Source organism: Strongylocentrotus purpuratus, unplaced genomic scaffold (assembly GCF_000002235.5).
Source record: "Strongylocentrotus purpuratus isolate Spur 01 unplaced genomic scaffold, Spur_5.0 spur5_scaffold_8, whole genome shotgun sequence".
Classification (NCBI taxonomy): Eukaryota; Metazoa; Echinodermata; class Echinoidea; order Camarodonta; family Strongylocentrotidae; genus Strongylocentrotus; species Strongylocentrotus purpuratus.
Window position 1 is genome coordinate 28,991,243 of NW_022145614.1, and position 26,268 is coordinate 29,017,510.

Consider the following 26,268-nt stretch of genomic DNA (forward strand, 5'->3'; position numbering starts at 1 on the left):
ACTAAGTTCATTCCATGAAGAGAACCTACGAGAACCTGGTTCTTTATTTTTGTGTATTGTATTTTGTCAAATCTTTTGTAGATCTGTTGGCAAACCAAAAGAAGGGTTTAAAGTAAAATGACATTGCATTACACTTAGAAGATTGGACTCTTCTTACAATTTTGTTGTCTTGTTCTGTTAGATCTTACAACACGTCAAACTTGATGGAAGATCTGAAGACACTGTACCGTGTGGCCGGACAGCAAGGCAAGGGTATCACATTCATCTTCACAGACAATGAGATCAAAGATGAAAGCTTCTTGGAGTACCTCAACAATGTCCTTTCATCAGGAGAGGTGAGACTTATTGTCTTATTTTGACCTGGCTTACATCGTTGTTCTATCCTACCTTATTTTGTAATTCCTACCTTTTGTTATTGATAAAATCAATCAAAGATTAGAGCTGCTGGGACTAGTCCAACAAAGGTTTATGTTGTAATGTCTGTTTAATAGAGAGGTGAATAATATGTCCCATTTTGTTCTGATGTGTCCTTAAGCTTTCCTGTTCTACCCACCGTGAAACGTAGCGCTACAAAAACATTGGTCTGAGATAACTTGATCATGATTTGCTTTATGAACGTTGAAATGAATAGTACATTGATTTATCGATTCTGTGGGTATTCAAGAATGAACAAAAAAGTATTTTTCCAATGATTACTGGTAGATTTTTTGTGTATAATATTTTAGCGTAGTTTATTAGAAACCTAGACCCGTGGTTCTTTTGTTAAAGGTTTGAATAAACTTATGGACAAATATATATTGCTTTTTCGCCTCATGAACATGTGCTAATGATTTTTGTTTTCGTTTTGTGCTTTGTTTGTACTTTGTATTTGCTGTTTTTATTAATATGATTCTTAGGGAAATCGCTGTGTTTTATTGCAAGCCTCTGGCTTTGTAATGCGACTTCCCAGGCACAATTTTATTACTTATTATATCTTTGTAATTAAACTATATTTTCTATCATTATTGTCTATGATTGTAGGTGTCTAACCTGTTTGCTCGTGATGAGATTGATGAGATCCAGCAGGAGTTGATTCCAATCATGAAGAGAGAGTACCCCAGGAGACCTCCTACAGGAGAGAACCTCTATGATTACTTCATCACCAGGTCCAGGCAGAACCTCCACACTGTCCTCTGCTTCTCACCTGTAAGTATTTTTCTGTCAAACAGATTTATTAATTAATTGAAAGGGTTGCCTTGTGTTTCAGTCAGGAAATAGTATAAGAAATGACTGTTGCAAAGTTATTCATAATTGTTTATCGTGCTTTAAAGTGGCTTTTTGAATGTCAAAATATAAATGAATTACAAGAACTTGCTAAACATCATGTAGATTGAAAAGCAGCATCATATATATACTAACATGGGACTTCATATTCTGTTGAGAGCCTGATCAGCTTAGTTTCCTGTGAAAGTATGTCTATCATATAACTCTTTTATCAGTGATGCTAGGTGTAGTGCATTTAAGTATGCGTTTCAATAGGATGTCGGCAAACTTGCACTTTTGACAGTTTTGTGAAACTACGTCCCGTTGGTTAAAGATGTTAATGCGTGGGTATATAGTCGTTTGTGAAGTAGGCAACTTGGCGAACACTGAACCAATGGATATTATGCTCCTGTACGGACGTTCGCATAAAGGGACACTATGAACACGCACAGAAGCATAATACCTGTTGGCTCAGTGTGCTACCCTCTATATACCCACATATTGGCAACTTTAAAGATCTATCCACAGACATCACTTCAATGAAGTTACACTGAATATTTTTGTCACTGTTTCAGGTTGGGGAGAAGTTCAGGAACAGAGCCCTCAAGTTCCCTGGTCTCATCTCTGGTTGTACAATGGATTGGTTCAGCCGCTGGCCGAAGGACGCTCTCATCGCCGTGTCCCATCACTTCCTGAAAGTCTTCGATATCGTCTGTACCGATGACGTCAAGAGACAGGTGGAGCAGGCCATGGGTACCTTCCAAGACGGTGTGGCCGAGTCCTGCGTGGATTACTTTGAAAGGTGAGTTCAATATGGTGTATCAGTGAGTTTGAGATTGAGTGCTTGTATGAGGTCTGTAGGGTTAGATCTTTGTCAGTCATAACCCATATTCCAGCTCATAGCTATTCATTCTGCAGACTTGCCCTATTATAGAACCTGTAATTTAGCCAATTCTAATATCAAATTTAGCAATATGATATTGGTAATGGCTTTATACCTCAAATGGAGCTGTATTTTACCCTGTCAATATATGATATATGAGTATTGCAGCTGTCATAGCTTTTTGGGGAAAATCTGGGTATGTTAGTCTGCTTTCAGATGAATGATCCAAACAAAATATTTAGTTTGATTAGTACATCAACAGGAAACAACAAATAATGAGTAGATACCATGTATACCGTTCCAGTATTTTACCCTCTGACAATAATCAACAAAATAACATCACCCATTGACTGATAGAAAATGAGTAATTACAGATCTTCTAATTCAATGAAAGCACTGATTGCAGTGAGAAAGAAGCATCTTCTTTTTTCTTCAAGATGTTCATCATTCTCCTTGCTCCATCGTTATTCCCTCTATTCAGATTCCGACGCGCCACTCACGTGACGCCCAAGTCCTACCTGTCCTTCATCGAAGGCTACAAGAACATCTACTCCGGCAAGTACCAGGAGATCAACGAGCTCTCGAGGCGTATGACCACAGGCTTGGACAAGCTGGTCGAAGCTTCGGCGTCGGTGGCTGAGCTCAGCATAGAGCTAGCTGTCAAAGAAAAGGATCTGGCAGTGGCATCCAAGAAGGCAGAAGAAGTAAGTGTTTTTGCAGGCCAAGATGAAGACCAGTATTAATGTGGATGATAAGAAACTCATGTCACAAGTCTCAGTGACTAGATATTTAAGTTTATCCAAGCTGTAGTAGGGACATCAATTTACCTTATTCATCAGGTGAACGCTAATCTTTGATTTGATTTGTTATGTATGAGACATTAAATTGAATTTGCCCTCTTGAAACTGTCTAGAAAAGAAAAAAAAAATTTGTTTAGCCCTCAAATATTTTTGTGGTGAAAGGAATTTGTAAGATTGGTAATATTCCCTGTTCATGGTTGCTATGGTAACTGATGTTTCTGATATCTTTGAACAGCATTTCCTTTTTTTAAATCTTGGTCCTGTGTGGTAAAGAGTTGGGATTGATTCAAATCAATCCCACCTGTTTATAATCCAGTATTAACAGAAATTTATAGTTTTGATCACTGCCTGACTGGCATATAAAGACAGTCTCTGCACCCATCTTTATTGTATTTCCCTTGAGTCATTTCTGTTTTTATCTTTGCCAACTACATGTACTACTCTCTGTCTTTCAGGTGTTGGCCGCTGTGGCAGTCAAAGCTACGGCAGCCGAGAAGGTCAAGTCTCAGGTCCAGAAGGTCAAGGACAAAGCTCAAGCCATTGTAGATGAAATCAATGTGAGTAGACATCTTCTGTTCAATCTCTTTAAAAACTGCTTACCTGCTTCAGTACTCCGCAGGTTGATGCAGAAAGACGTCTGTTGTCAGTTTGAAGTTTTGAATATACATATACATGTCCTTCTTGATATCAATGATAAAATAATTGTTTCCTGAAGATACAAAGGTCAATTGGTATAAATACTCTGAAAATAGGCTGAGCTTCATGATAAGGCATTCAAGCACTCAAGGGATTAATTCCATCTTGGTACCCATTTACTTCCCCTGGGTAGAAAGTGGCATTTGCAGATTTTTTTTTTTGCAGAAGGACATCATTTTTGTAGGATTTTGAACCAAGTATCATGTGGTCCAAAGTGTAGTGACTTATCCACAAGATCATGAGACCATATCTTGTTTAAATTGAGTATATATACTGCCTTGAAGGCTTCCATGAGGAAGATATTCATTGGTGCCTGTAGTCCATAATGAGAAAACGTTTTAATCAGTGCTGCATAACAAAAGAATGAATATTAATGCCATTTCTCGTATCATTTCTCGAGACTCTCGTAATGAAGGATGCGAGAGTAGGGGATCTTGAAGTGTAGCATTTTGATTGTCAATTTTTTTCATTCCTGGACAGATTGACAAGGCATCAGCAATGGGCAAGCTGGAGGCAGCCAAACCAGCCCTGGAGGAGGCAGAGAAAGCGCTCAATACCATCAAACCTGCTCACATCTCCACCGTGCGTAAGCTTGGCAAGCCTCCCCATCTCATCATGCGCATCATGGACTGTGTATTGCTGCTCTTCCAGAGGAGGATCAGTCCAACTAGTCTCGACCCTGAGAGGGATAGCCCTACTCCATCCTGGTCAGACTCCCTCAAGGTTAGTTACTGGGACCATATCTATTTCAAGTGCTAGTCACCTGGAATTGTTTACGATGCAGATTGAGGAACATTTTCATTTTGTGGGTATTATGAAATTTTAGGGTATTTCATAAAAGATTTAAAAGATTGAACGATCAGCTACAATGTATGTCATTGACTTTGATAGTAGTTGTAAAATCTCTTTTAGTTATAAGAATGTGTGACAGTATTCCATGAACTTCCTCTCTGTATCAGAATAAGGGAATTTAGAGAGTTGGAGGGGTTTCGGGTTTCCTCAAGGTCTGCCAACCTTAACAAAGAACAATATCAGCTGAAAAGGTGAAGTCTTGGAGCCACGATTCCTGATTACATATACACATGTTCACGTTGGTCAATACCAAAGCAGTGTTGACTTGAAGGTTTGATCTCTAATAATTCAGAATTTGATCTCTTTCAATCTTTCAGTTGATGGGTGGTTCAGGGTTTCTTCAGGGTCTGTTGAACTTCCAGAAGGACAGCATCAATGAGGAGACAGTGGAGCTGCTAGAACCTTACCTCAGAATGGAAGACTTCACCTTAGAGACGGCCAAGAAGGTAAAGACTATCAAAGCTCTTTGTTCTTAAAGGCATCGTTTAACAATGTTAAATCTGAGATGCATTGCCCTACATGTTATCAGTGTCTGTGATATGGTGTAATATTGAAGCCCTAAAAAAAATTCAAAATGATCATGAAGTTCCTCAAAAAAGTAAAAGTCTTTGAGTGACCGGTTTTACCATACTCATATCCCCCAATAGACTGTAGTGTTATAAAAACCGTTAGGAAAACAGAAAATTTGATTTCGATTTCCAATCATAAGTATCCTGATAATCAGACAGGCGATCGGCTTGTAAAAGTCATGGGATTCCTGACTGACCCAAAGATTTATAATTATCATTGCAGAATGTGCTAAGTCCAGGATTTTGTTTCTGAATCTGAGACATTGTTACCAAGTCACTTTAATAAACCCCTTTCTGTGCCACTGAGTTAACAGAGAAGTCCACTGGGTGATGTTGGCTTAAATGAAAACAGAAAAGTGAGAGAAATAGAGCGGTGAAACTTTAGGTTGTGATAAAGGACAAGAAAGGATGCCATCTGCTCACAGCCAGAAGGATCTGCAAAACGATATAAGTTAATGCCCTTCTTGCTCTAAGCAGACGATATGAAGTATTGAAATCCATGTAATTTAATGTAGCAGTAAAAACTACATAGTTTGGGGTGATTTGGAGAAGAAAACTCAGATAATTTGATTAAATGTGGTATGACTACACTTTGGTTACTATGTATTGCCAAGGGGGCGTTTCACAAAGCCTTTTTTCAATGACAAATGACAAAAATCAGTGAAAAATCTGCTGATAACCAATCAGAAGCAAGGATTTCAGTAGCTTTATAACAAAAACTGTTATTTGTCACTGATGACAACATTTGTGAAACGCCCTCCAGATATATACCTGTGTCAAGTCTATGGTTTTCTCCTATTTAATCTGTTACTATTTTTGTGTCCTTTGTTGCTGTAGGTGTGTGGTGACGTAGCTGGTCTGTGCTCCTGGGCCAAGGCTATGTCCTTCTTCTTTGGTATCAACAAGGAGGTACTCCCCCTCAAGGTAAATCCATCTACCAGTTACCAGTGTTTTCAATAAGAATGTCATTCATACCGCAGTACAAATATATCTAAGGTAATAGATAAAGTGTATCATATTAAATAAAGAAACTTTATCAGTGCACATCTACTGCTTTACTATCTGATCAAAGGAAACCCTTTCTCTCCTTGTATTTGATATTTTGGGGTCGATTTTTAATTCCATAAGGGGGCTTATGTGATATACATTGGATTTTGATAAAAATAATGATTTTTCATCTCTCTGTTGTGCTTCTTGTGATCAGGCTAATTTAGCCGTGCAGGAACAGAGACTTGGCAGAGCCAACAGTGACCTTGCTCAAGCTCAGGGCCAGCTGGACGCCAAGCAGGCTGAACTGGACGAGGCCCAGGCTGAGTATGACGCTGCTATGAAACTGAAACAGGTGAGACAAAGCCCCATGGATAGGATGGTAACAAACAACTGGGGGTGTTTCACAAAGTTCCTAAGTTGAACTTATCTGTAAGCTGGACATAACAATTATGGAAAGCCGTTAGCATCTTTGAAAATATTTTGTAAAAGTTATTTTAAAAGGCATAAAATGTTGATTCAAATCATTCATATTTTCTTTTATCAAGGAGATTTCATGTTCTTGATGTGGAATTTATGAAAAGTCTAAAACACTCCAATTTTTGCTTTTCAATATATTTTATTTTAAGGCTACAGATAGCTCTCCATAATTTTTAAGTCCAACTTAGAGTTAAGTTCGACTTGGATTTCTGTGAAACACCCCCAAGAGATTGAAAAGGGTTCAGCAGGGAGAGCTTGACTAGGCTCAAGCTGAATTTGATGCTGTTATGAAAAAGAAAAGATGTTGAACCATGATAGTCATATGCATAATGAGAATGACTAGAATGGCCACAACCTGTGTTTGTTATCACAGTAAAGACCAAGCACTAGAGAACTTAAAATTTTGGATATGGATACAAACTTGCTATTGATGAATATTGTAATCATTCTCAGGGTGGTTATGGGGAAGAAGTTCTATAGACCATGATAATTTGATAATTTATAAACCCAAGCTGCTCACCCCTGATTAAAGCTTATTTATTTACACAAATATACATTTGTAGTGTGAAGGAAGCACCATATGCATGTTGTGTTTGGTCAAATGAATCTTTATTAGCAATAAATAATGTAACAAAACTCAAAAGACTGATACATTGACATTTGCTATAAAATATTGAATAACCCCGTGGCTCAGTGGTAGAGCAGTGGTCTCGTAACTGGAAGGTCCCGGGTTCGAACCCAAGTTGATGCGCTAGAGTCCTTTGGTAAGACATAAATCCTCATTACCCAAGTCCTTTGGAGAGGACTTAAAACCGTCAGTCCCCTGGTTTGCTTACAAGCATACACATGCTTTCTTTGCAGTCAGGTAAAACAAACAATCAAACATAGGTTTGGTATGATATGATGAATGGAACCGATATCTGAGAATCGCATTGAAAAGAGCCATACTTAAGCTTTTCGTCTTGCACTCATCAGAGTAAAACACAAAAATGAAACAGAAAGCCGAAATTGAACAATATAAACAGAAACTAAAAGGAAACTAAAAAGAACAAGGTGCGAATATAATAAGCTCTGATTGGCTGTCTAAGGTAACGGTAAATTAGGCTTATTGCCAGCCGGTTATACTGGGATAATCGCTAAAAAAAATGATACAAATTTTGCACTCCTAACAGGATCTTCTGGATGATGCGGACAACTGCCGAAGGAAGATGGACGCAGCCTCCACCCTGATCAGTGGTCTGGGAGGAGAGAAAGAAAGATGGACACAAGCCAACAAGGAATTCAAGGCACAGATTGGCAGGTAAGATCATACATCCTCTTCATGGGGTATATACGAGTTGCATCTCACCTTTGATGACTACAGGTTTCATGTCCTACTTGGGTCCCTTTAACAGGGAGTTCCATAGCAAGGAATGCCAGAAAAGATTTAATTTAAACCAACAACGGTACTTCACAAACCAATCATTCATCGGGTATTACACCTTAAAGGCATCGTTTAACAATGTTAAGTCTGAGATGCACTGCCCTACATGTTATCAGTGTCTATGATATGGTGTAATATTGAAGCCCTACAAAAATTGCATTTCAAAATGATCATGAAGTGCCTCGAAAAAGTAAAAATCTTTGAGTGACCGTTTTCACCATACTCATCTTCCCCAATATTCTGTAGTGTTATAAAAACTGTTAGGAAAACGCAAAATGAAATTTCGATTTTCAATCACAAATATCTTAATGATCAGATAGACGATCGGCTTGTAAAAGTCATGGGATTCCTGACTGACTTAAAGAATTATTATTGATTGCAGCATGAGCTAAATCCAGGATTTTGTTTCAGAATCGGAGGCAATGTTACTGAGTTACTTTAATTCTTTTCAGGTTGGTTGGTGATGTCCTGATGGCTACCGGTTTCTTGTCCTACTCTGGACCCTTCAACCAGGAGTTCCGTAGCAAGCTCCTCAAGGACTGGCAGAAGGAGATGAAGACCAGGAAGATCCCCTTCACGTTAAACCTCAATCTGATTGAGATGCTCGTGGAGAACACAACAGTAAGTAATATTAACTTACTCTGTTCACATTGATGTATATTTCATATGTATTGGAATTTGTAGGTTTATTTGCATTTTTTTGTTTTCATATGTAATTGTTTATCAATGTATTTTGTTTGTTATAGCACTTTTTATTATTAAGTTTTCAGTTATTGTTTGTAGAGGGTGCTACAACATTTGCCAACAATTGTTTGAAGCGTTATTGAGTGAAATATGTATGGCTGGGGTCAGGGTTGCAATTAGGTTTGAGATTCTATTAAAAGTTTTCGTTGGGGTGAAGTATATTGTTGTATCGTTCTCCAGATAAAGTTGAAGAATCTGATTAGTGAAGGAATTCAACCATTGAGTTATTGCTGTCAGAGCATGTGGTGTGCATGTACAACCCTGTAAAGTTGTCAATAGTCAAGTGGTTTAAATTCTTGACTGGAGATGCGAAGGTTGTGGATTCAATACCCTGCATGGCACTTATTTCCTGAACCTAGGCATTTTACTTTAGTTGCTCCTCTCCACCCAGGTGTTCAATGGGTACCAGAGGGAATGAAACAGTCATCAAGGTTTTTCCGCATTGTGATCGTCTGTAATCTGTACTCGAACCACACGTCATATTGTATATTGAAGCCTATCTGCACTAGTTTGGCCAGGAGGGGTTAGACCCCATTTGGGTCACTGGCAGATGGATATCTCATCAAATCAGTTTTCAATTAACATAAGAAAAAGGGGACCATGGGGGATCGACAGGTACCGCTTAGGCAGTGTTGGCTGTATAGAGGGTCAAGTAGCTACAAGTTGTGCAGTCCTGCTTTCAATGATACCTTTACACTCTGGGAAATAAAAATGATAGCTGTCCACTGGATTAATTAACTTGCCTCAAACCAAATATAATCACATCGTTATAAATACATGTTTCCTTCATAATTTTCTAGTGTCAAGCTGAATATTATCATGAGCTTTGAAAGGCCATTTGTACTAGTGTAAAGGAGGGATTAGACTACCCTGCAAGTTCACTGGACAGGTGGTTATCTCATCAACTCAGCTCTCAGTTAACATAAGAAAAAGAGGATCATGGGGGACCAATGGTCACCAATTAGGCATTGTTTGCTATATAGAGGGTGCAAGTAGCCATAAGTAGTGCAGTGTTGTTTTAATACATGTATCTGTTTCTGTTGTAATATCTTATCAGATTGCAGAGTGGAACCTACAAGGTTTGCCCAACGATGAGTTGTCTATCCAGAACGGTATCATCGTCACCAAGGCGTCTCGTTTCCCTCTGCTTATCGACCCTCAAGGGCAGGGTAAGATCTGGATCAAGAATAGAGAGGCTGCTAATGAGATGCAGGTAAGGAACACGAGTTTGTTAATCTGGTTCTTGAATCTTGATTAATTGGTCTTAGGTTTATGAATCTAGACATATTGGTCTTACATGTAGGTCTATGAAGCTATTAAATGCTGGTTTAAGGTTTATGAATCTAGAAATACTGTTCTTAGGTTTACAAATCAAGAAATAAAGAAATATCTGTCGTGAAAAGTAGTAGGAAGAATCTTGATTAATTGGTCTTAGGTTTATGAATCTAGACATATTGGTCTTACATGTAGGTCTATGAAGCTATTAAATGCTGGTTTTAGGTTTATAAATCTAGAAATACTGTTCTTAGGTTTACAAATCAAGAAATAAAGAAATATCTGTCATGAAAAGTAGTAGGAAGACTACCACCTTTTAATAATGACTGAACCTTGTAAATACCGAGCCCAAGCTAAATTGAAAGTGCATGATATGGATCTTATGTACAACTTTCATTTCTGAATAATCCATGTAAATACCAAGCCCGACATAACTTGGGCTTTGTTTTATGGAAAATGGGCATTAGGCAAAAATCAAATCATATGATTGGGATATAAAATATATGGAAGACCAGAATTTTTTATTCCTAAATGATATTGTAAGCATGAGGATTATACAATGCCTTATACTCTTCCGATCAAGAGCTGTTGCAAAGATGTGTCCATTGCTGGATAAGAGTTTTGAAAAAATAATTTCCTTTTGATTACAATGTCAATATTATTAGCAGATTTTTTCTTTGAAACCTGATGCAATTTTTTGATGTGTCAGTACATTGTAAATCCTGGGAGGCTGTCGATGACGATAGGTGATTGAAGCACCCACGATGCTTCACAACATTAGTAGGTTTTACGATGTTTCCATAAACTATTCAATTGCATTGCCTTTCCATAGGTCACGTCCTTGAACCACAAGTACTTCAGGACCCATCTTGAGGATTGCCTGTCCCTAGGGCGCCCTCTGTTGATAGAAGACGTGGGTGAAGAGCTGGACCCAGCTCTGGACAATGTCCTGGAGAAGAACTACATCAAGAGTGGTAGCACGTTCAAGGTTAGTATCGATGTCTGCTCCAAGACTGTTCACTAGGATTGGAAAAAGTGTTCAATCCTGACACAGCACTAATGTCTTTGGCAAGGCATTAATTTAAATTTTCTACTCCATACCCAGGAGAGAAACAGGGACCTGGTAGGATGACAAAAGCCTTTGTTATAGTATATGTCATATGCCCTCATAATGACCACATGGTAGGAATACTCCCCAGGGAGTGGAGATGATGCACACACATCGGGAATGAATCAGATGACTGGTGTAATGATATCTGTAAATCATTTAGAAACAGTATTTTGTATATTAAGCATTATTGTTTGCATTAAATTCAAGACCCTCTGTGTCAAAAGTACATAACATCACACATACCTACATTCTACACATGTAGAAGAAATGGTTTAATACCTGACTTATCCTTGAACGATCTGGTATTCTTTCTTTCCTCCAGGTGAAAGTGGGAGACAAGGAAGTGGACGTGATGGAGGGCTTCCGTCTCTACGTCACCACCAAGCTTCCCAACCCAGCCTACACACCTGAGATCAGTGCCAAGACATCCATCATTGACTTCACCGTCACCATGAAGGGTCTGGAGGATCAGCTCCTGGGCAGGGTTATCCTCACAGAAAAGAGTGTAAGTGGCCCTAGAGGGCGCTCTTTCAATTCTGTATTGATGCCTACAGATTTAGTGGTGGTGCAATTTTCTGTTATCGAGGATTAGAGGTAAATAAAGAGGGAGAGGGAATTGAGACATTTATTCTCTTGATGGTATGAAAATATTCCAGATATATGTAGCACAAATCTCATATCCGTATTTGATTCCCCTTGTATGCACCTCAAGAACTTCAAGGTTCAGTAATAGTCATGAATTATGCTCTTGAGTGAAAGGTCAGGGACTCCATAACATTTAAAGTGTGTTTGATTGACAAGTGGTCAGTCACCAATGATTAATCTATTCGTAATCCAATGATTTGAGCATGTGATCAGTTCATGTGCAACTGCTCATGAGATCAGGTTCTCTGGTCATGACATCCTAGCTTACCCAAATGTAATTCCTGCTCTGATCCTTCCACACCTTCAGGAGCTTGAAGCAGAGCGTACCAAACTTGTGGAGGATGTCACTGCCAACAAACGGAAGATGAAAGAGCTTGAGGACAACCTCCTCTACCGTCTGACAAGCACGCAGGGCTCCCTCGTTGATGATGAATCGCTCATCACCGTGCTTCAGGTCACCAAGACGACGGCCGAAGAGGTCAGTCAGAAGCTTCAAATCGCTGCTGATACAGAGGTCAAGATCAACCTCGCAAGAGAGGAATTCAGACCAGGTATTTAAAAATTATCCATTTTGTCTTCATTTATTCTTTTCTATTATGTAAATGTAGTGTCTTATTAAAAAAGAAATCTCATGCATTTATGTATGTCTATGATTCTAGCTTGATGTGAACAATGTTATTGCATATACGATATTGCTGTTTTGGGAAATCATGGTTTTCTTGTAACTATTTTCGACAAATTATGGTTAAAATATTGAAAGTGAAGGCAATTCTAACAATACAATGATAGACATATAGACGAAATGAAGTATCCATATGGTGACAATGAAAGAGCATTGCGATAAAGAGTTATTGTGCACTTCTAAGTAGCTTGATCTAAATGAGATAGGTAGAAGATGTGACGCTATGTTGTATAATTTACATCTGTTAGTGCTTGTAAATACTGCTTAGTCACCTGTAACTCCAGATTAAACATTGTTGATTTACCGATTGGATCAAAACTTTTATACCCTGATCTTTCCCTTCTTTAGTGGCCACTCGAGGTAGCATCCTGTACTTCTTGATCACTGAGATGAGTATGGTGAATGTCATGTACCAGACATCTCTCAAGCAGTTCTTGGGCATCTTTGATCTCTCCATGGCTAAGTAAGTACACTTTCACCTTGAAGATACTGTTCTCAGCTTGAAGTGGACATGAAGACTTGTTTTTGGGAATGATATGATTTAAAAGAAGGATGCTGCAAACTCTAAAATGTATCGTGAGGGTACTTTTTTTTTGGGGGGGGGCAATGATATGGCTTGATGGGTTCAAGTCCCGCTGCGACACTAATGTCCTTTGGCAAGACATTAATCTACATTTGCCACTCTCCACCCAAGTGTTGAATGGCTAAGGGCAGGAAGGAATTCCTTGAATGCTGTGAAAACTGAAATCAATAGGGTAGCAGAACTCTAGTCTCTTGAGTAGGGCTTGAGATTTAAGGGTGACTAGAGCTTATGTAGAAGACAAACTTTGCTTTCTTTGGAAAATGGGTTAAGATGAGCACAATCAGTCAATCAGAACAATATTGGACATTGGAGGCAACAGAGGTTTTCACTATTAATCAGTCTGGCCTTTTAGTTTGCTTGCAGCACCTGCTGTGGCTGTTGAGGCCACCTCTGTAGAGGCACCTCTTGGTAGCTATTAAGTGGAGTATACATGTATGTCATCAAAATATTTATAATCATAACTTTGATTTTTCCTTTTTTTCTTCTTCTCCTCAGTTCTACCAAGAGTCCAATCACAACTAAACGTATTAATAACATCATTGACTACATGACGTTTGCTGTCTTTAAGTACGCTGCCAGAGGTCTCTATGAGGATGATAAGTTCATGTTCACCCTTCTTCTCACACTCAAGATTGACCTCCAGGGTGGAAAGGTCAAACATGAAGAGTTCATGACCCTGATCAAAGGTCAGTGGTAGTGTTGATTATAAAATACGATTGTGTGTGATTAAATTATCATGCTTAGTGAGATGTGGAATCAATACCTTGATATGCTCAAAGCGATGTTATATTAAATGTGATGGTCCATTTGGAATTAATTATTCTGGAAAGATTGTTACCATAGAATTAAGACCTAGAAAATGAGTCTTACAGATGAGTAACTTCTATTACCAAGAAGCAGAGAGAGAGTTAATTAGAAAAAAGTAACAAGAACAGTCTTCAAATAATTGCATATCAACTGTAACCCTCCATTCCTGTACTCACTGTATTTTCTCACTTTCTGAAGTTTATAGGTATTATTGAATGTTAATGGATGTGACCAACCAGTAGTTGCCTTTGTTTTGTTTTATAATGAAGGGCTTGTTTCTAGCTGTGTATATCCAAATGCTGCACCAACAAAGTGCCTTTTCACTTATTCTGAACCATGATATCCTTGTGGCTTTTCCTGTACTAGGTGGTGCCACCTTGGACCTTAACGTCTGTCCTAAATAACATCCAAATGCTGCACTTTCAAGGTGCCTTTTGACTTATTCTAAACTATTATATCCTTGTGGCTCTTCCTGTACTAGGTGGTGCCACCTTGGACCTTAACGCCTGCCCTACCAAGCCGTCCAAGTGGATCCTGGACATCACCTGGCTCAACCTGGTGGAGCTCAGCAAACTCAAACACTTCTCTGAGGTCATCAACCAGGTCAGCCGCAACGAGAAGCAGTGGAAGCACTGGTTCGACAAGGAGGCGCCCGAGGAGGAGGCGATACCGGACGGGTATCATCAGTCCTTGGATGTCTTCAGGAAACTGCTGCTGATCAGGTCATGGTGTCCAGACAGGACGTTGGCTCAGGCTAGGAAGTATATTGGTAAGTAAATGAAGAACCTTGTGGTGTGTGCTTTTGGTGTGATTGAAACTATAGTGTTTTTAGTCTTTTTTATGCCTCCGTTACGAAGTAGCCGGAGGCATTATGTTTTCGGGTTGTCCGTCCGTCCGTCCGTCCGTCCGTCCGTACGTCTGTACGTACGTCTGTACGTACGTCCCGTTCTCGTGATCACGTTATCTGAAGAACGGATCAATGGATTCCTACCAAACTTTGGTCATATATGTATCTAGCAAAGTCGATGAACTGATTAGATTTTGGGGTCACGAGGTCAAAGGTCAAAGGTCACAGGGCTCACTATGTATGCAAAAACAGCTCGTGATCGCGTTATCTGAAGAACCGATTGATGGATTCCTGCCAAACTTTGGTCATGTATGTATCTTGTAGAGTCGATGAACTGATTAGATTTTGGGGTCACGAGGTCAAAGGTCAAAGGTCACAGGGCTCATTATGTATGCAAAACGGCTCGTGATCGCGTTATCTGAAGAACCGATAGATGGATTCCTGCCAAACTTTGGTCATGTATGTATCTTGCAGAGCCAATGAACTGATTAGATTTTGGGGTCACGAGGTCAAAGGTCAAAGGTCACAGGGCTCATTATGTATGCAAAAACAGCTTGTGATCGCGTTATCTCAAGAACCGATTGATGGATTCCTGCCAAACTTAGGTCATGTATGTTACTTGCAGAGCCGATGAACTTATTAGATTTTGGGTAACGAGGTCAAAGGTCAAAGGTCACAGCGCCCATTATGTATGCAAAAACAGCTTGTGATCGCGTTATCATTAGAACAGATTGATGGATTCCTGCCAAACTTAGATCATTTATGTATCTTGCAGAGCCAATGAACTGTGTAGATTCTTGGTTCATAAGGTCCAAGGTCATGGGCTCATTATGTATGCAAAAATAGCTTGTGAACGCATTCTCATTAGAACTGACAGATGGATTACTATTTAACTCTGGATATCTTGCAGAGCCAATGAGCTGAGTAGATATTAGGATCATGAGGTCAAAGTTCAAAGGGTCATATATGTATATGAGAAATTGTTTGTAATCACGATATTCTGAGAACCTGTTAATGGATTACAATTGAACTTGAATTTGAAAAATTTCTTCTGTTTTGGTTTGTAAAATTGCTCTATGACGGAGGCATCATTTTCGACTGCGCGCAGTCGAATTCCATCTAGTTATATTAACACTAATTCTTTACGTTCCAGAAGAGTGGCAGTGAATTATGTAATCAAAAGAGTACTATGTGTTCAATAATTTGTAGGTTTAATGAACTTTAATTCCCAGTATGTCTTATATGTGGCTAAATTTGCTCTTTTTTTTGGAAGAGTTATCAGGGATTGTGAGATGGTTTATGTATTGGAGGGTGGCTGCAACAAATCTATGCTGCCGAAGGTATTTAGAATCTCATTTTAAAGACATGAAAAGACACAGTCAAAGATTTGAAAACACTCGGTATGTTATGTATTAAATAATTCAGAGTCACAACTCATATGATGTGTATACCAGACTAGACAAATACCCAAGCCTACAAGAAAGAATGTGTTCTTTCCAACTCTGAGCATATATTTTCATCATCAATCTCTGTTAAAGGGATTGGGTAACTATGTCTCAGATCACGAAACAAAATCCTGGATTTAGCTCATGCTGCAATGATAATTATAAACCTTTAGGTCAGTCAGGTACCCCATGACTTTTACAAGCCGATCGCCCGTCTGATTATCAAGATATTTATGATTGGAAATCAAAACCATATTTTGCATTTTCCTAACAGTTTTCAAAACACTACATTCTATTGGGGAAAATGAGTATGGTAAAACCGGTCATTCAAAGGTTTCTACTTTTTTGAGGCACTTTATGATCGTTTTGAAGAGCAATTTTTGTAGGGCTTCAATATTACACCATATCACAGACGCTGATAACATGTAGGGCCGTGCATCTCAGATTTAACATTGTGAAACGATCCCTTTAAAACCCTTCAGCCGACTCCATGGGAGAGCGTTACTCGGAGGGTGTGATCCTGGACCTGGAAGCCACCTTTGATGAGTCTGACCCAAGGAACCCTCTGATCTGCTTCCTATCCATGGGATCCGATCCAACCAACATGATCGAAGGTCTGGCCAAGAAGAGGAAGTTTGACTGCCGCTCCATCTCTATGGGACAGGGTCAGGAGGTCCATGCCAGGAGACTCCTGCAGCAGTTCATGGCCAATGTGAGTACAACCATCAACAAATCATACATTGTCAGAGATGCTTTTTTTTTTCTTTTCTTTTTTTAAACTCATAAAAACAGCGGAATCGCATAGAAACATGTACAAGTAAACCCTGCAACCCCAACAAAAACTTTGCTTTACAATTTTTTCATTAAATTTTAATGAAAGAGCAAACATTTTCCTGCAATTTTACTGGCCCGGGGCAGTGTAGAGTTTAGATACTCTGTCTGTTTTTTTGTGTCAAGAGGTTGACATCTCTGCATTGTGTGTAATTGGGTTTTTACAGACGCGTATCAATCAGATATGATTATTTACATCTGGGGACCGACCTTTAACGTCACCATCCGCAAGATGTGACTCAGTTTCGAACCGGGGTTGCCTGAGCTAGTTTGTTGGCAATGACAGAGAGCTGACCAAGTCACAAGCTTGACCAACTCACATCTCCCCATTGACAACAGCAGTATTTGAAGTAGTAGTTGTTTCTGTACCTCTGTTGGCCCCACAGCCCCATTTGATATTCCTTGACATATTCCCTCATTATCCACCAAAATATAATTTCTTGATCAGTATCGTTACCCCCTGTAATTTAAGCAAGAAAGGTATTGAATGATATTTTTTATTTTGTTCATTTATGGCCCATGCATTACTCCCCCCCCCCCCCCACACATGTTAGTTTTGGTTATCTCCATGACGTTCTCAAGGTTAAGAAGCATTGATTCAAATGAATATAAAGATAACCTTTCTGTACAGTTGGGTCACGTTACACGTAAAGAAGGCCTAGAGAATCTTGCTTTGACAGGGAAAATTGTGTGGAGTAGGAGTAGAAGGAGGATACTTTAGGATGGACATTCCGCAGAAATTGTTAGAAGAGAGAGGACTGAAAGAACTGGAAGTGGTGCTAATAGAGAAGGCTAGGAGCCGAAGGTTGCGTAACAGCCTGATCGCCAAAGTCAATCGGTATGACAATTAGAGAGACAGAGAGATACAGTTGTACTACATACTCTGATTAGGCTCTGGCATCAATTACTCTGTGGTTTATTTCCAACAACATTTTAGCCCTGAACCTAACTCTGTTTTACATCAATTTGTAAACCTAAACCTGACTTACAGCCACATTGCAATTCTGACATATTGTGATCGGTAAAAATGTGCAAACTGTTATGTTTTATTTTGTTCAGGGTGGATGGGTGTTGCTTCAGAACTGCCATCTGTCTCTGGACTTCTTGAATGAACTGATGGACTGCATTATAGAGACTGAGGTTGTACATGAAGACTTCAGGCTGTGGATGACTACAGAGGTTCACAAGAGCTTCCCTATCAGTCTGCTACAGGTCAGTTAACCAAGAACTTATTGACACTTACGATATTCAACAGTTGCATAACTCGAGTAGCAAGGATAATTCAACCGTCATAGCAAGTCTTTTTAAAGGAGAACAGAAAAGTCAGAGAAACAGATAACAATTAGAAAATGTTATCTGTCAGATTTTGTTTAAAGGCATCATTTAACAATGTTTCCAGTTTTACAAATCTGAGATGCATGGCCCTACGTATTATCAGTGTATGTGCATGTTGTAATATTGAAGCCCTAAAAAATTGTGCTTCAAAATGATTATGAAGTGCCTCAAAAAAATATTAATCTTTGAGTGACCGGTTTTACCATACTCATTTCCCTCAAAAGACTGTAGTGTTATAAAAACCGTTTTTTGAAATTTCTAATTCCAATCATAAAATATTTTGATAATCAGACAGGCGATCGGTTTGTAAAAGTCATGGGATCACTGACTGACCTAAAGGTTTATGATTATGATTGAAGCATGAGCTAAATTCAGGATTGCAAAGATACCCAATCCCTTTAAATTTAGAGAGCAAAAAAGTCAGAGAAACAGATAAAAATTAAAAAGTGTTATCTGTCTGATTTTGTTTAACCTTTCAGCAACCCGTCTCTCTGATGTTTCTGTTTTCACCCAATGAAGCTTTTTAGTATGGCTTTATTTCCCTTAAATAAGAGCAAACTTAATTCAAAATGTGGACAGGGTCGAAATCTAACTTGTGTGCAATTGTTAAGTACTTGTAAAGCACATTTGTTGGGAGTTCATACCTTTCACTATCAGTCACTGGGCTGTTCAATAAAATCCTGTTGACATCTTTTAATTTCCCTTTAGACAAGGTATAGTATCTGTTTTGGTCATTTTTGACATAGGACCACATATAGTACATGGATTTCTTGAGGTGTCATAGACTGCTCTCATCCTTTCCTTTTCATAGTCCATTTTCCTTTTCTCCTTTTTCCATAATTTCCATTATTTCCATTTTGCTAATCTCTTGATTTCCCTATCACCCCACAGATGTGCATCAAGTTCACCAACGAGCCTCCCCAGGGGATCAAGGCGGGGCTGAAGCGTACCTATGCGGGGATCACCCAGGACCAGTTGGACGTCTCCAACATGCCCCAATGGAAGCCTATGCTGTACGGTACAGCCTTCCTCCACACCACGGTGCAGGAGAGGCGCAAGTTTGGCCCCCTGGGGTGGAACATCCCCTATGAGTTCAATGCAGCCGACTTCAGCTCCACTGTGCAGTTTGAGCAGGTAAGAATCTTTCAAAGTCTTGAGCTGTTTGATGCTCTGGAAGTAATATATTGTATAGGTGCTGTGGTACAGTGAAACCTGTCTATAAAGACCACCCTAGGGATACAAGAAAAGTTTTTGTTATAGGCAGGTGGTCTTTATGTACAGGTGCCTATAGTGCATGTTTCAATGAGAAACCATTTTCAAGGTAAACAAACACTGTGGTCTTTGTAGACAGGTGGTCACTAAAGCAGGTTTGACTGTATCATACATACCATATATGAAGATTTTAGGCCTCTATATTTTAGATTATTGACCGGGCATAGTTCTGCTTGCGAGTACCTCCTGTTCACGTGATCGCGTTATCTCAAGAACCAATTGATGAATTCCCGCCGAACTTTGGTCAGGAATGCTGTATATTAAACAATTATTGAATGCTTACTTTTTTGGGTCACGGTTAAAACTATAGCTCCTCTTGAGTGATCTTGTGACTGCACTATTCCCTTCTTCTTTATCTCGGGTCAGAGTACAGTTTAAAGATCCCGCAAAGCAGTCAATATCTGTATACTATAAAACCAGAAACTTTCATGACATGAAGCTTTCACAAATCGTAAATGACGGCCATTTTCACATCAAGAAACTTTTACAAATTACAATTACAATAAAGAATGTAAATTTCTTGAAAGATATAGGATTTATTGACTTAGCATGCCAGCTATGTTAGACAACTAATTCAAACCGTTTATTCTTGTTTTCTCGTGATCAGAATCATCTGGATGACATGGACATCAAGAAGGGCGTGTCCTGGTCGACGGTGCGCTACATGATCGGCGAGATCCAGTACGGTGGCCGTGTGACTGATGACTACGACAAACGGCTTCTCAACACCTTTGCCAAAGTATGGTTCAGCGAGGCCATGTTCAGTCCGACCTTTTCATTCTACAAGGGTTATGCCATCCCCAAGTGCAGCAACTGTAATCAGTATATCGAGTACATCAATAGCTTACCTCTTGCTGATACTCCAGAAGCCTTCGGACTTCACCCCAATGCGGATATCACGTAAGTTTAACCCCGTCTGTTGCAGTTGAAGACATGATCTGAAACACTTGTATGCATGTAAAATGTAAAACCATTTGACTGTATGATGGCAAGTGTATGCAACATGCCAAATTCTGTTCTTTAGCATCTGTAACAGGAACGTGAACAAGTCAAAGTCTCAAATTATTACTGTCAATCCACTAGGAACAACTAAAGAATCACAAAACAATCAGCCTGGTAAATCTCACACGCACACATAAGAACAGTCAAACCTGTTTTACTGAAGGCCATCTGTCCACTGTCCAACTTTTTACAATTTTCCCAAGAGAAATGTGTGTTTTATGACATGTATAGAATGACCATGTATCAGTAATGACCTCTTTTGATTTTCCTTTGTAACTGTATATGATACACAGTCAAACCTGTCTACAGTGACCGCCCAAGGGAAACACAAAAAGTGGTCTTTGTAGACAGGTTCCTTTAGTACATGTTTCAATGAGAAACCATTTTCAAGGGAAACAAAATATGTGCTTGTTGTAGAGCAGGTTTGACTTTACATTCATGTGCTACCATCGTTTATTCAGATATCAGAGCAACACTGCCAGGACCGTGCTAGGAACCATCCTCAGTATCCAGCCAAAGGACAGCGGTAGTGGAGGTGGAGAGACCCGTGAGGTCACTGTCACCCGGATGGCTGATGACATGCTTGACAAGCTCCCTGTGGACTACATCTCCTTCGAGGTGCGGGACCGTCTCCAGAAGATGGGGGCTCTCATGCCCATGAACATCTTCCTCAAACAGGAGATCGATCGGATGCAGAGGGTCATCTCTCTCGTCCGAAACACCCTGACCGACCTCAAGCTCGCTATCGACGGCACCATCATCATGAACGAGAACCTGCGTGATGCCCTGGATAGTATGTTCGATGGGCGTATCCCGGTTACCTGGAGCAGGATTTCCTGGGCGTCGTCCACCCTAGGTTTCTGGTTTACAGAGCTTCTTGACAGGAACAAGCAGTTCCATGCGTGGTGCTTCGATGGAAGGCCAAACACTTTCTGGATGACTGGATTCTTCAACCCTCAGGGATTCCTGACTGCTATGAGACAGGTAAGGTCCAGGGACCTCTGGAAAAAATGGATCTAAATGTGGCTATTGCCTTATCAACTCTTGGAGGAATATTATTGGCAGCAGATAGACGAGCCATAATCAGTCTTCTCCATACTTGTTGGTCTTGTAAAAAAAAAATTAAAAATTGAAAACATTTTTCCTATTTATTATTGGATGTTTCAAGTTCACGATTTCTTCTGTCAACCTCTGGTTCTAAGCCTCAAAGATAGCAGAGAATAGCTCGGCAGATCACTCTGTAGGACACGTATGAACTTACATGCATGTTTGAATTTATGATGTTGAATTATTCTCAATGTTATTGCAATAGAAATATTTTGAAAGGTTAATTTGAAGCAATTTGTGCTATTTGTAAATGTTTAATAAAATCTTTAGAATCAGGGGATTATATTTTAATTCATTTTTAGATGTCTGTAGAGTGATTTTTCACGCTGAGATTCTCTATCATTTGATTCTTTGTCATTGTAGGAAGTGACACGAGCTCACAAGGGCTGGGCTTTAGACAGTGTGGTCCTCCACAACGACGTCACCCGCTTCCTCAAAGACGACATCAGCCAGCCACCGCAGGAGGGCGTCTACGTCTACGGCCTGTTCCTAGAGGGCGCTAGCTGGGACCGACGCGGTTGCCGCCTCATAGAGCCCAAACCCAAGGTCCTCTTTGAGCCTCTCCCGGTCATCCATATCTACGCTATCAACAGCACGCAGGGTCGCGACCCACGCATGTATGAGTGTCCGATCTACAAGAAGCCCGTCAGGACGGACCTGACGTACATCGCTCCCGTAGAGCTGAAGACAACCCAGAACCCTGATCACTGGATCCTCAGGGGGGTAGCTTTGCTCTGTGACATCAAGTAGATCCCTTCAACATACCTCCTCATCTCCTTCTATATTGTCATCTTCATTGCATGCTCTGACCCAGTGGTTCATGACCTTTGACCTTAGTGTCCTTGTGACCCCATTTAGCATACCTTTTCAGGGCCGTTACTTCCAAATCGCACTTCTTGGCCAGTGCTGTTGTTCTTATTCATGTAATCGACTCGACATACACATGAAGATTAAATGGAATTCAGTTTTTAATGACCCATTTTCCGCCCTCCCTCCCCCCCCCCCCCCCCGAAAAAAAGCACAGTAACCCCTATAGAGGTCACGATCCCCAAGGTTAAGAACCACTGGTATATTCTCAGAGATCCTTTGCATTTACATGTATCTGCAGCTTTTTTTATCATATATCATGCAAGAATAGAACTCCAATGCTCATATCTGTTTTTGTTCATATTACTTTCATCTTGCATATAGATCATCGACGTAGATGTATATGATTATCTGCATACCGGTATCATTGTATATCCTCCGTTGAGCGCCAGAAGGGCGTTAGCTCTGTCTGTGTCAAAGTGAATAAACCAATGCCCTTCTCGCTTCCAGCGGATGATATATACGTGAGACATGTCTATTTTGTATATATTCAATCATGATTCGCATTCCAGTAGCTTGCATTTACTTTCATGTTTATATATAGCTGTAGAATATTCATGAACATGCTTATCTGCATTTGATGTGCTTCAGTTCAATTATGCTTGTGTCTTCCCCCAAATAAGAACAAATCAATATGTTACCAAAACCTTTTGCTTTTTCTTTTAATCAGTGGATATTATGAAGAATTGAATCATTTCATAACAAAACATACCTCCCAGTGACATGAAATCTGCCAAAAATGCTGCCCAATACATTAGCATCTAGCTCAACATTTTTTTAATAGCCTGTGTTACCTCCTTTTTGCTTCAATGAATTATTTAGATCACATATATTGTACAAATCCTAATCCGGATTAATTGCATGAAGTTCATATATATATTGTCTATTCAAGTTGTGAAAATCTTATGATAAAACAGGTAAAGCATAACGATTCAATCATGTCACCGTAATTGTAAATACACTATCTTTTTAATCATCATATTAATTATATATTTATATCACCATTTGATAATTCACCATGTAATATTTCTATCCATGCACTTTTTTCCTGATCAGAATATATATGTATTTTTGTAAATTCCATTCAAGCGCCCTATTTTTGTACGTTTTAAAAATCATGTAATACCCTATTATATATACTGTAGCATTTATTCCATTATTCCATCCCTTTCTCCTGCTAAATTTCACAATCTAGGACATTCACCGTTGTAAGAGATTGTACTTCTTGTATGTTTATAATGATTTTTTGTGTGTGCATCTTTTCTATGAAAACCTATGCAAACCAATTAAAGTCCATTTTTCAGGCATTCAATAAAAAACTCACCTTGAAAAATTTGTGTGATTATTATCATTCCGGCCTTTTCCACAGTTTAGCATGATGTAAGAAAATGTATGTTTTCTCAGCTTAATACATTTTTAAAAAATCTCTATTTTGAGTCAACAAACATATGTACTTGTCTTATCAATTGTATTGCCTTTCAGTATGTATTGTCTCATATATTTTCATATTCATACCATTTCATAGTTGTAATATATATATATATATATATATATATATTATGTTATTGATTGTCTTGAAGTTGTTTTGTTTTTAAATTGTAGCAGAGTGTGTGCTTATATTTACTTCCAGAAACGTTTTGTAAAAGCCTGTATTCCATCCTCTTTCATGAACTATATTCTCATTAGGCAGCTTATATATATATATATATATATATATATGTATGTGTATTCAAAGGCCTCTGTCAAGAAAGCTATGCATATACCTGATACATGTCATTTTCCATGCAGTATATTGCATCATGTATTCATATCCTTATACACTTGAGCACTGTATCTATTTGATTACCTGATCTATTCCATGATATATATTATTCTCATATATGTGCATCTTTCATAGTTACTGCCCAGAAAATATATGCATACCTGGGCCCCATCTTATAAAAAGTTGCCATATTGACTCAAACCTATCGCAACCTGAAATGAATCGCAAATCCTATCTCTTAAGTACATAGTTGCGATTAATTTCAAGTTGCGATGGATTTGAGTCAATCCTAACTCTTTATAAGAAAAGACCCTGATATTTCTTTTTTTCATGCAATATACTACACCTTGTAAGTGTGTTTGTATATGTTACACTTCGACCTGTATCTATCTCATTTTCTTCAGATATATATTATACATACATGCATCTTATTTACTCTTGTGTTACATTCCGTACATCTTGAAGCCCTGTTCTGTCATCTTTGCATCTTATTGCATCATATTCCCGGGGTAAGGGTGATACTTGACGTCACTTTGTAATCTAACCCTCCTTTGTATCACAGCACACGGAGGTCATCCTGGGTTTACTTCAAAACTATGGTTTAAATGTAATGTTAACACATTTTCTAATTATCTATACGTGAAGCATTTCAAAAATCAGCTCAACACGAAAGAAAATGGCTGCCATTTTTTAAACTATTATTTTTTGTACAAGAATTGAGACATCGGGTAATTTTGTTTCATGGATATAAATGAGTTCAATGGATTATTTTCTTTATTTTACAGCTTGTACTTGATAAGAAACAGAATGAACAAAGTGAAAGGTAGAAAAATGTTGATCAAGGTTTGCAGTGGGCAGTATTCATACGATTCAAAAATTGTGTCTAGATTCATTTGATCGATGTATGATTCTATTTTGTGAAATAAAATTAAAACAAAAAAGAATGCATCAAAAACAGAAGAACAAATGAATGTATTTGAACAAGTGGTTTGAAATTATAAACAAAAGTGATTTGAGGATATAGTACATGAAAGTATATATGAAATCGAACATTCCATTGAAATTGGATTGCTGTATTTGTGTGTGTTTAGTATCATTGTATGTTGTGCATGTAAACTGTGTATCAAGTTCATTAATCAAAAAGACACAATTAGTTATAATGAATTGTAATCTCCTATGTATCAAATATTAAAGAAGTAAAAATGTAGATGTGTGCAGTTACAGTGTAGTACCGTAGTTGAAACGCCTTTAATTTAATATATAAAATATATAAATATAAACTAAAACTATGTTTGATTGAAGCATATGTAGTTTTGTTTGCTGAGTATTGTTACTAACACTGTAATCTAATCTATGTACCTTGACAAATTGTGAAAATTGATTCAATCATTGATATGATGTGAATATCTATGTAGCTTCTGAAGATGTAACAATTACAGCAAGAATTTTTGCTTGCCACAATATCAGGATGTACTAATATTTTAATAAAATATTTGTGATTGCTAGTATTTTTTGTTTTGTATTCATTCAAGAATGAGATTGAAGGAGGGATGAGGTAGACAGAGAGAGAGAGAGAGAGAGAGAGAGAGAGAGAGAGAGAGACAGACAGACCAGAGAGGGGACCCAGATCTGCTTTAATATAATCTGGGATCACAGGCTAAAAAGCTTACCATGCAGTGCCGTTAAAATCGCTTGGCTAAATACTGGAGGATTGAAAACAAAATACGCCATTATTTAGACAAATTGATTAGGTGAATGGAAATTATTAAGATTTGGCTTTGGAAGGCCAAGGAGTTGCCACAGTAAGCACCTCTCGGTAAGACATGCCTATGGCTAAAATACAATGTTTCATCCCTTTATCATGATTAAATCTGTTATGTGCAATAAAATATTAAACGTAATTAAATTAATGATAATTAAATTAATGATAATGAAAAGTACATGAAAAATGATAGCAGAACAGCGGGAAAATGAAGATTTGCAAAATTGGTTCAAGGAATCGAACTTGGGCCACGGCGCTC

At 38.7% G+C, this 26,268-nt stretch overlaps 1 protein-coding gene across 2 annotated transcripts in view; it reads left to right on the top strand.

Moving 5' to 3' along the window:
- Positions 1 to 25,752, top strand: part of LOC577371 (dynein heavy chain 5, axonemal) — an 84,280-nt gene extending 58,528 nt beyond the window's left edge. Inside the window, exons 51-74 of one of the 2 annotated variants that reach the window (XM_030975474.1) lie at positions 182 to 335; positions 1,021 to 1,185; positions 1,818 to 2,044; positions 2,607 to 2,829; positions 3,381 to 3,482; positions 4,102 to 4,344; positions 4,791 to 4,919; positions 5,880 to 5,966; positions 6,247 to 6,384; positions 7,682 to 7,809; positions 8,385 to 8,553; positions 9,734 to 9,889; positions 10,784 to 10,939; positions 11,385 to 11,567; positions 12,015 to 12,258; positions 12,738 to 12,852; positions 13,468 to 13,658; positions 14,261 to 14,548; positions 16,554 to 16,783; positions 17,962 to 18,114; positions 19,129 to 19,371; positions 20,117 to 20,409; positions 20,973 to 21,495; positions 21,982 to 25,752. In XM_030975474.1, coding sequence (XP_030831334.1) covers positions 182 to 335; positions 1,021 to 1,185; positions 1,818 to 2,044; positions 2,607 to 2,829; positions 3,381 to 3,482; positions 4,102 to 4,344; positions 4,791 to 4,919; positions 5,880 to 5,966; positions 6,247 to 6,384; positions 7,682 to 7,809; positions 8,385 to 8,553; positions 9,734 to 9,889; positions 10,784 to 10,939; positions 11,385 to 11,567; positions 12,015 to 12,258; positions 12,738 to 12,852; positions 13,468 to 13,658; positions 14,261 to 14,548; positions 16,554 to 16,783; positions 17,962 to 18,114; positions 19,129 to 19,371; positions 20,117 to 20,409; positions 20,973 to 21,495; positions 21,982 to 22,368 — 4,927 coding nt within the window. In that variant the 3' untranslated portion in view covers positions 22,369 to 25,752. The remainder of the gene's footprint in view (positions 1 to 181; positions 336 to 1,020; positions 1,186 to 1,817; positions 2,045 to 2,606; positions 2,830 to 3,380; positions 3,483 to 4,101; positions 4,345 to 4,790; positions 4,920 to 5,879; positions 5,967 to 6,246; positions 6,385 to 7,681; positions 7,810 to 8,384; positions 8,554 to 9,733; positions 9,890 to 10,783; positions 10,940 to 11,384; positions 11,568 to 12,014; positions 12,259 to 12,737; positions 12,853 to 13,467; positions 13,659 to 14,260; positions 14,549 to 16,553; positions 16,784 to 17,961; positions 18,115 to 19,128; positions 19,372 to 20,116; positions 20,410 to 20,972; positions 21,496 to 21,981) is intronic. The other variant, XM_030975473.1, reaches the window with a different exon arrangement.
- The last annotated feature ends 516 nt before the right edge of the window (positions 25,753 to 26,268 follow it).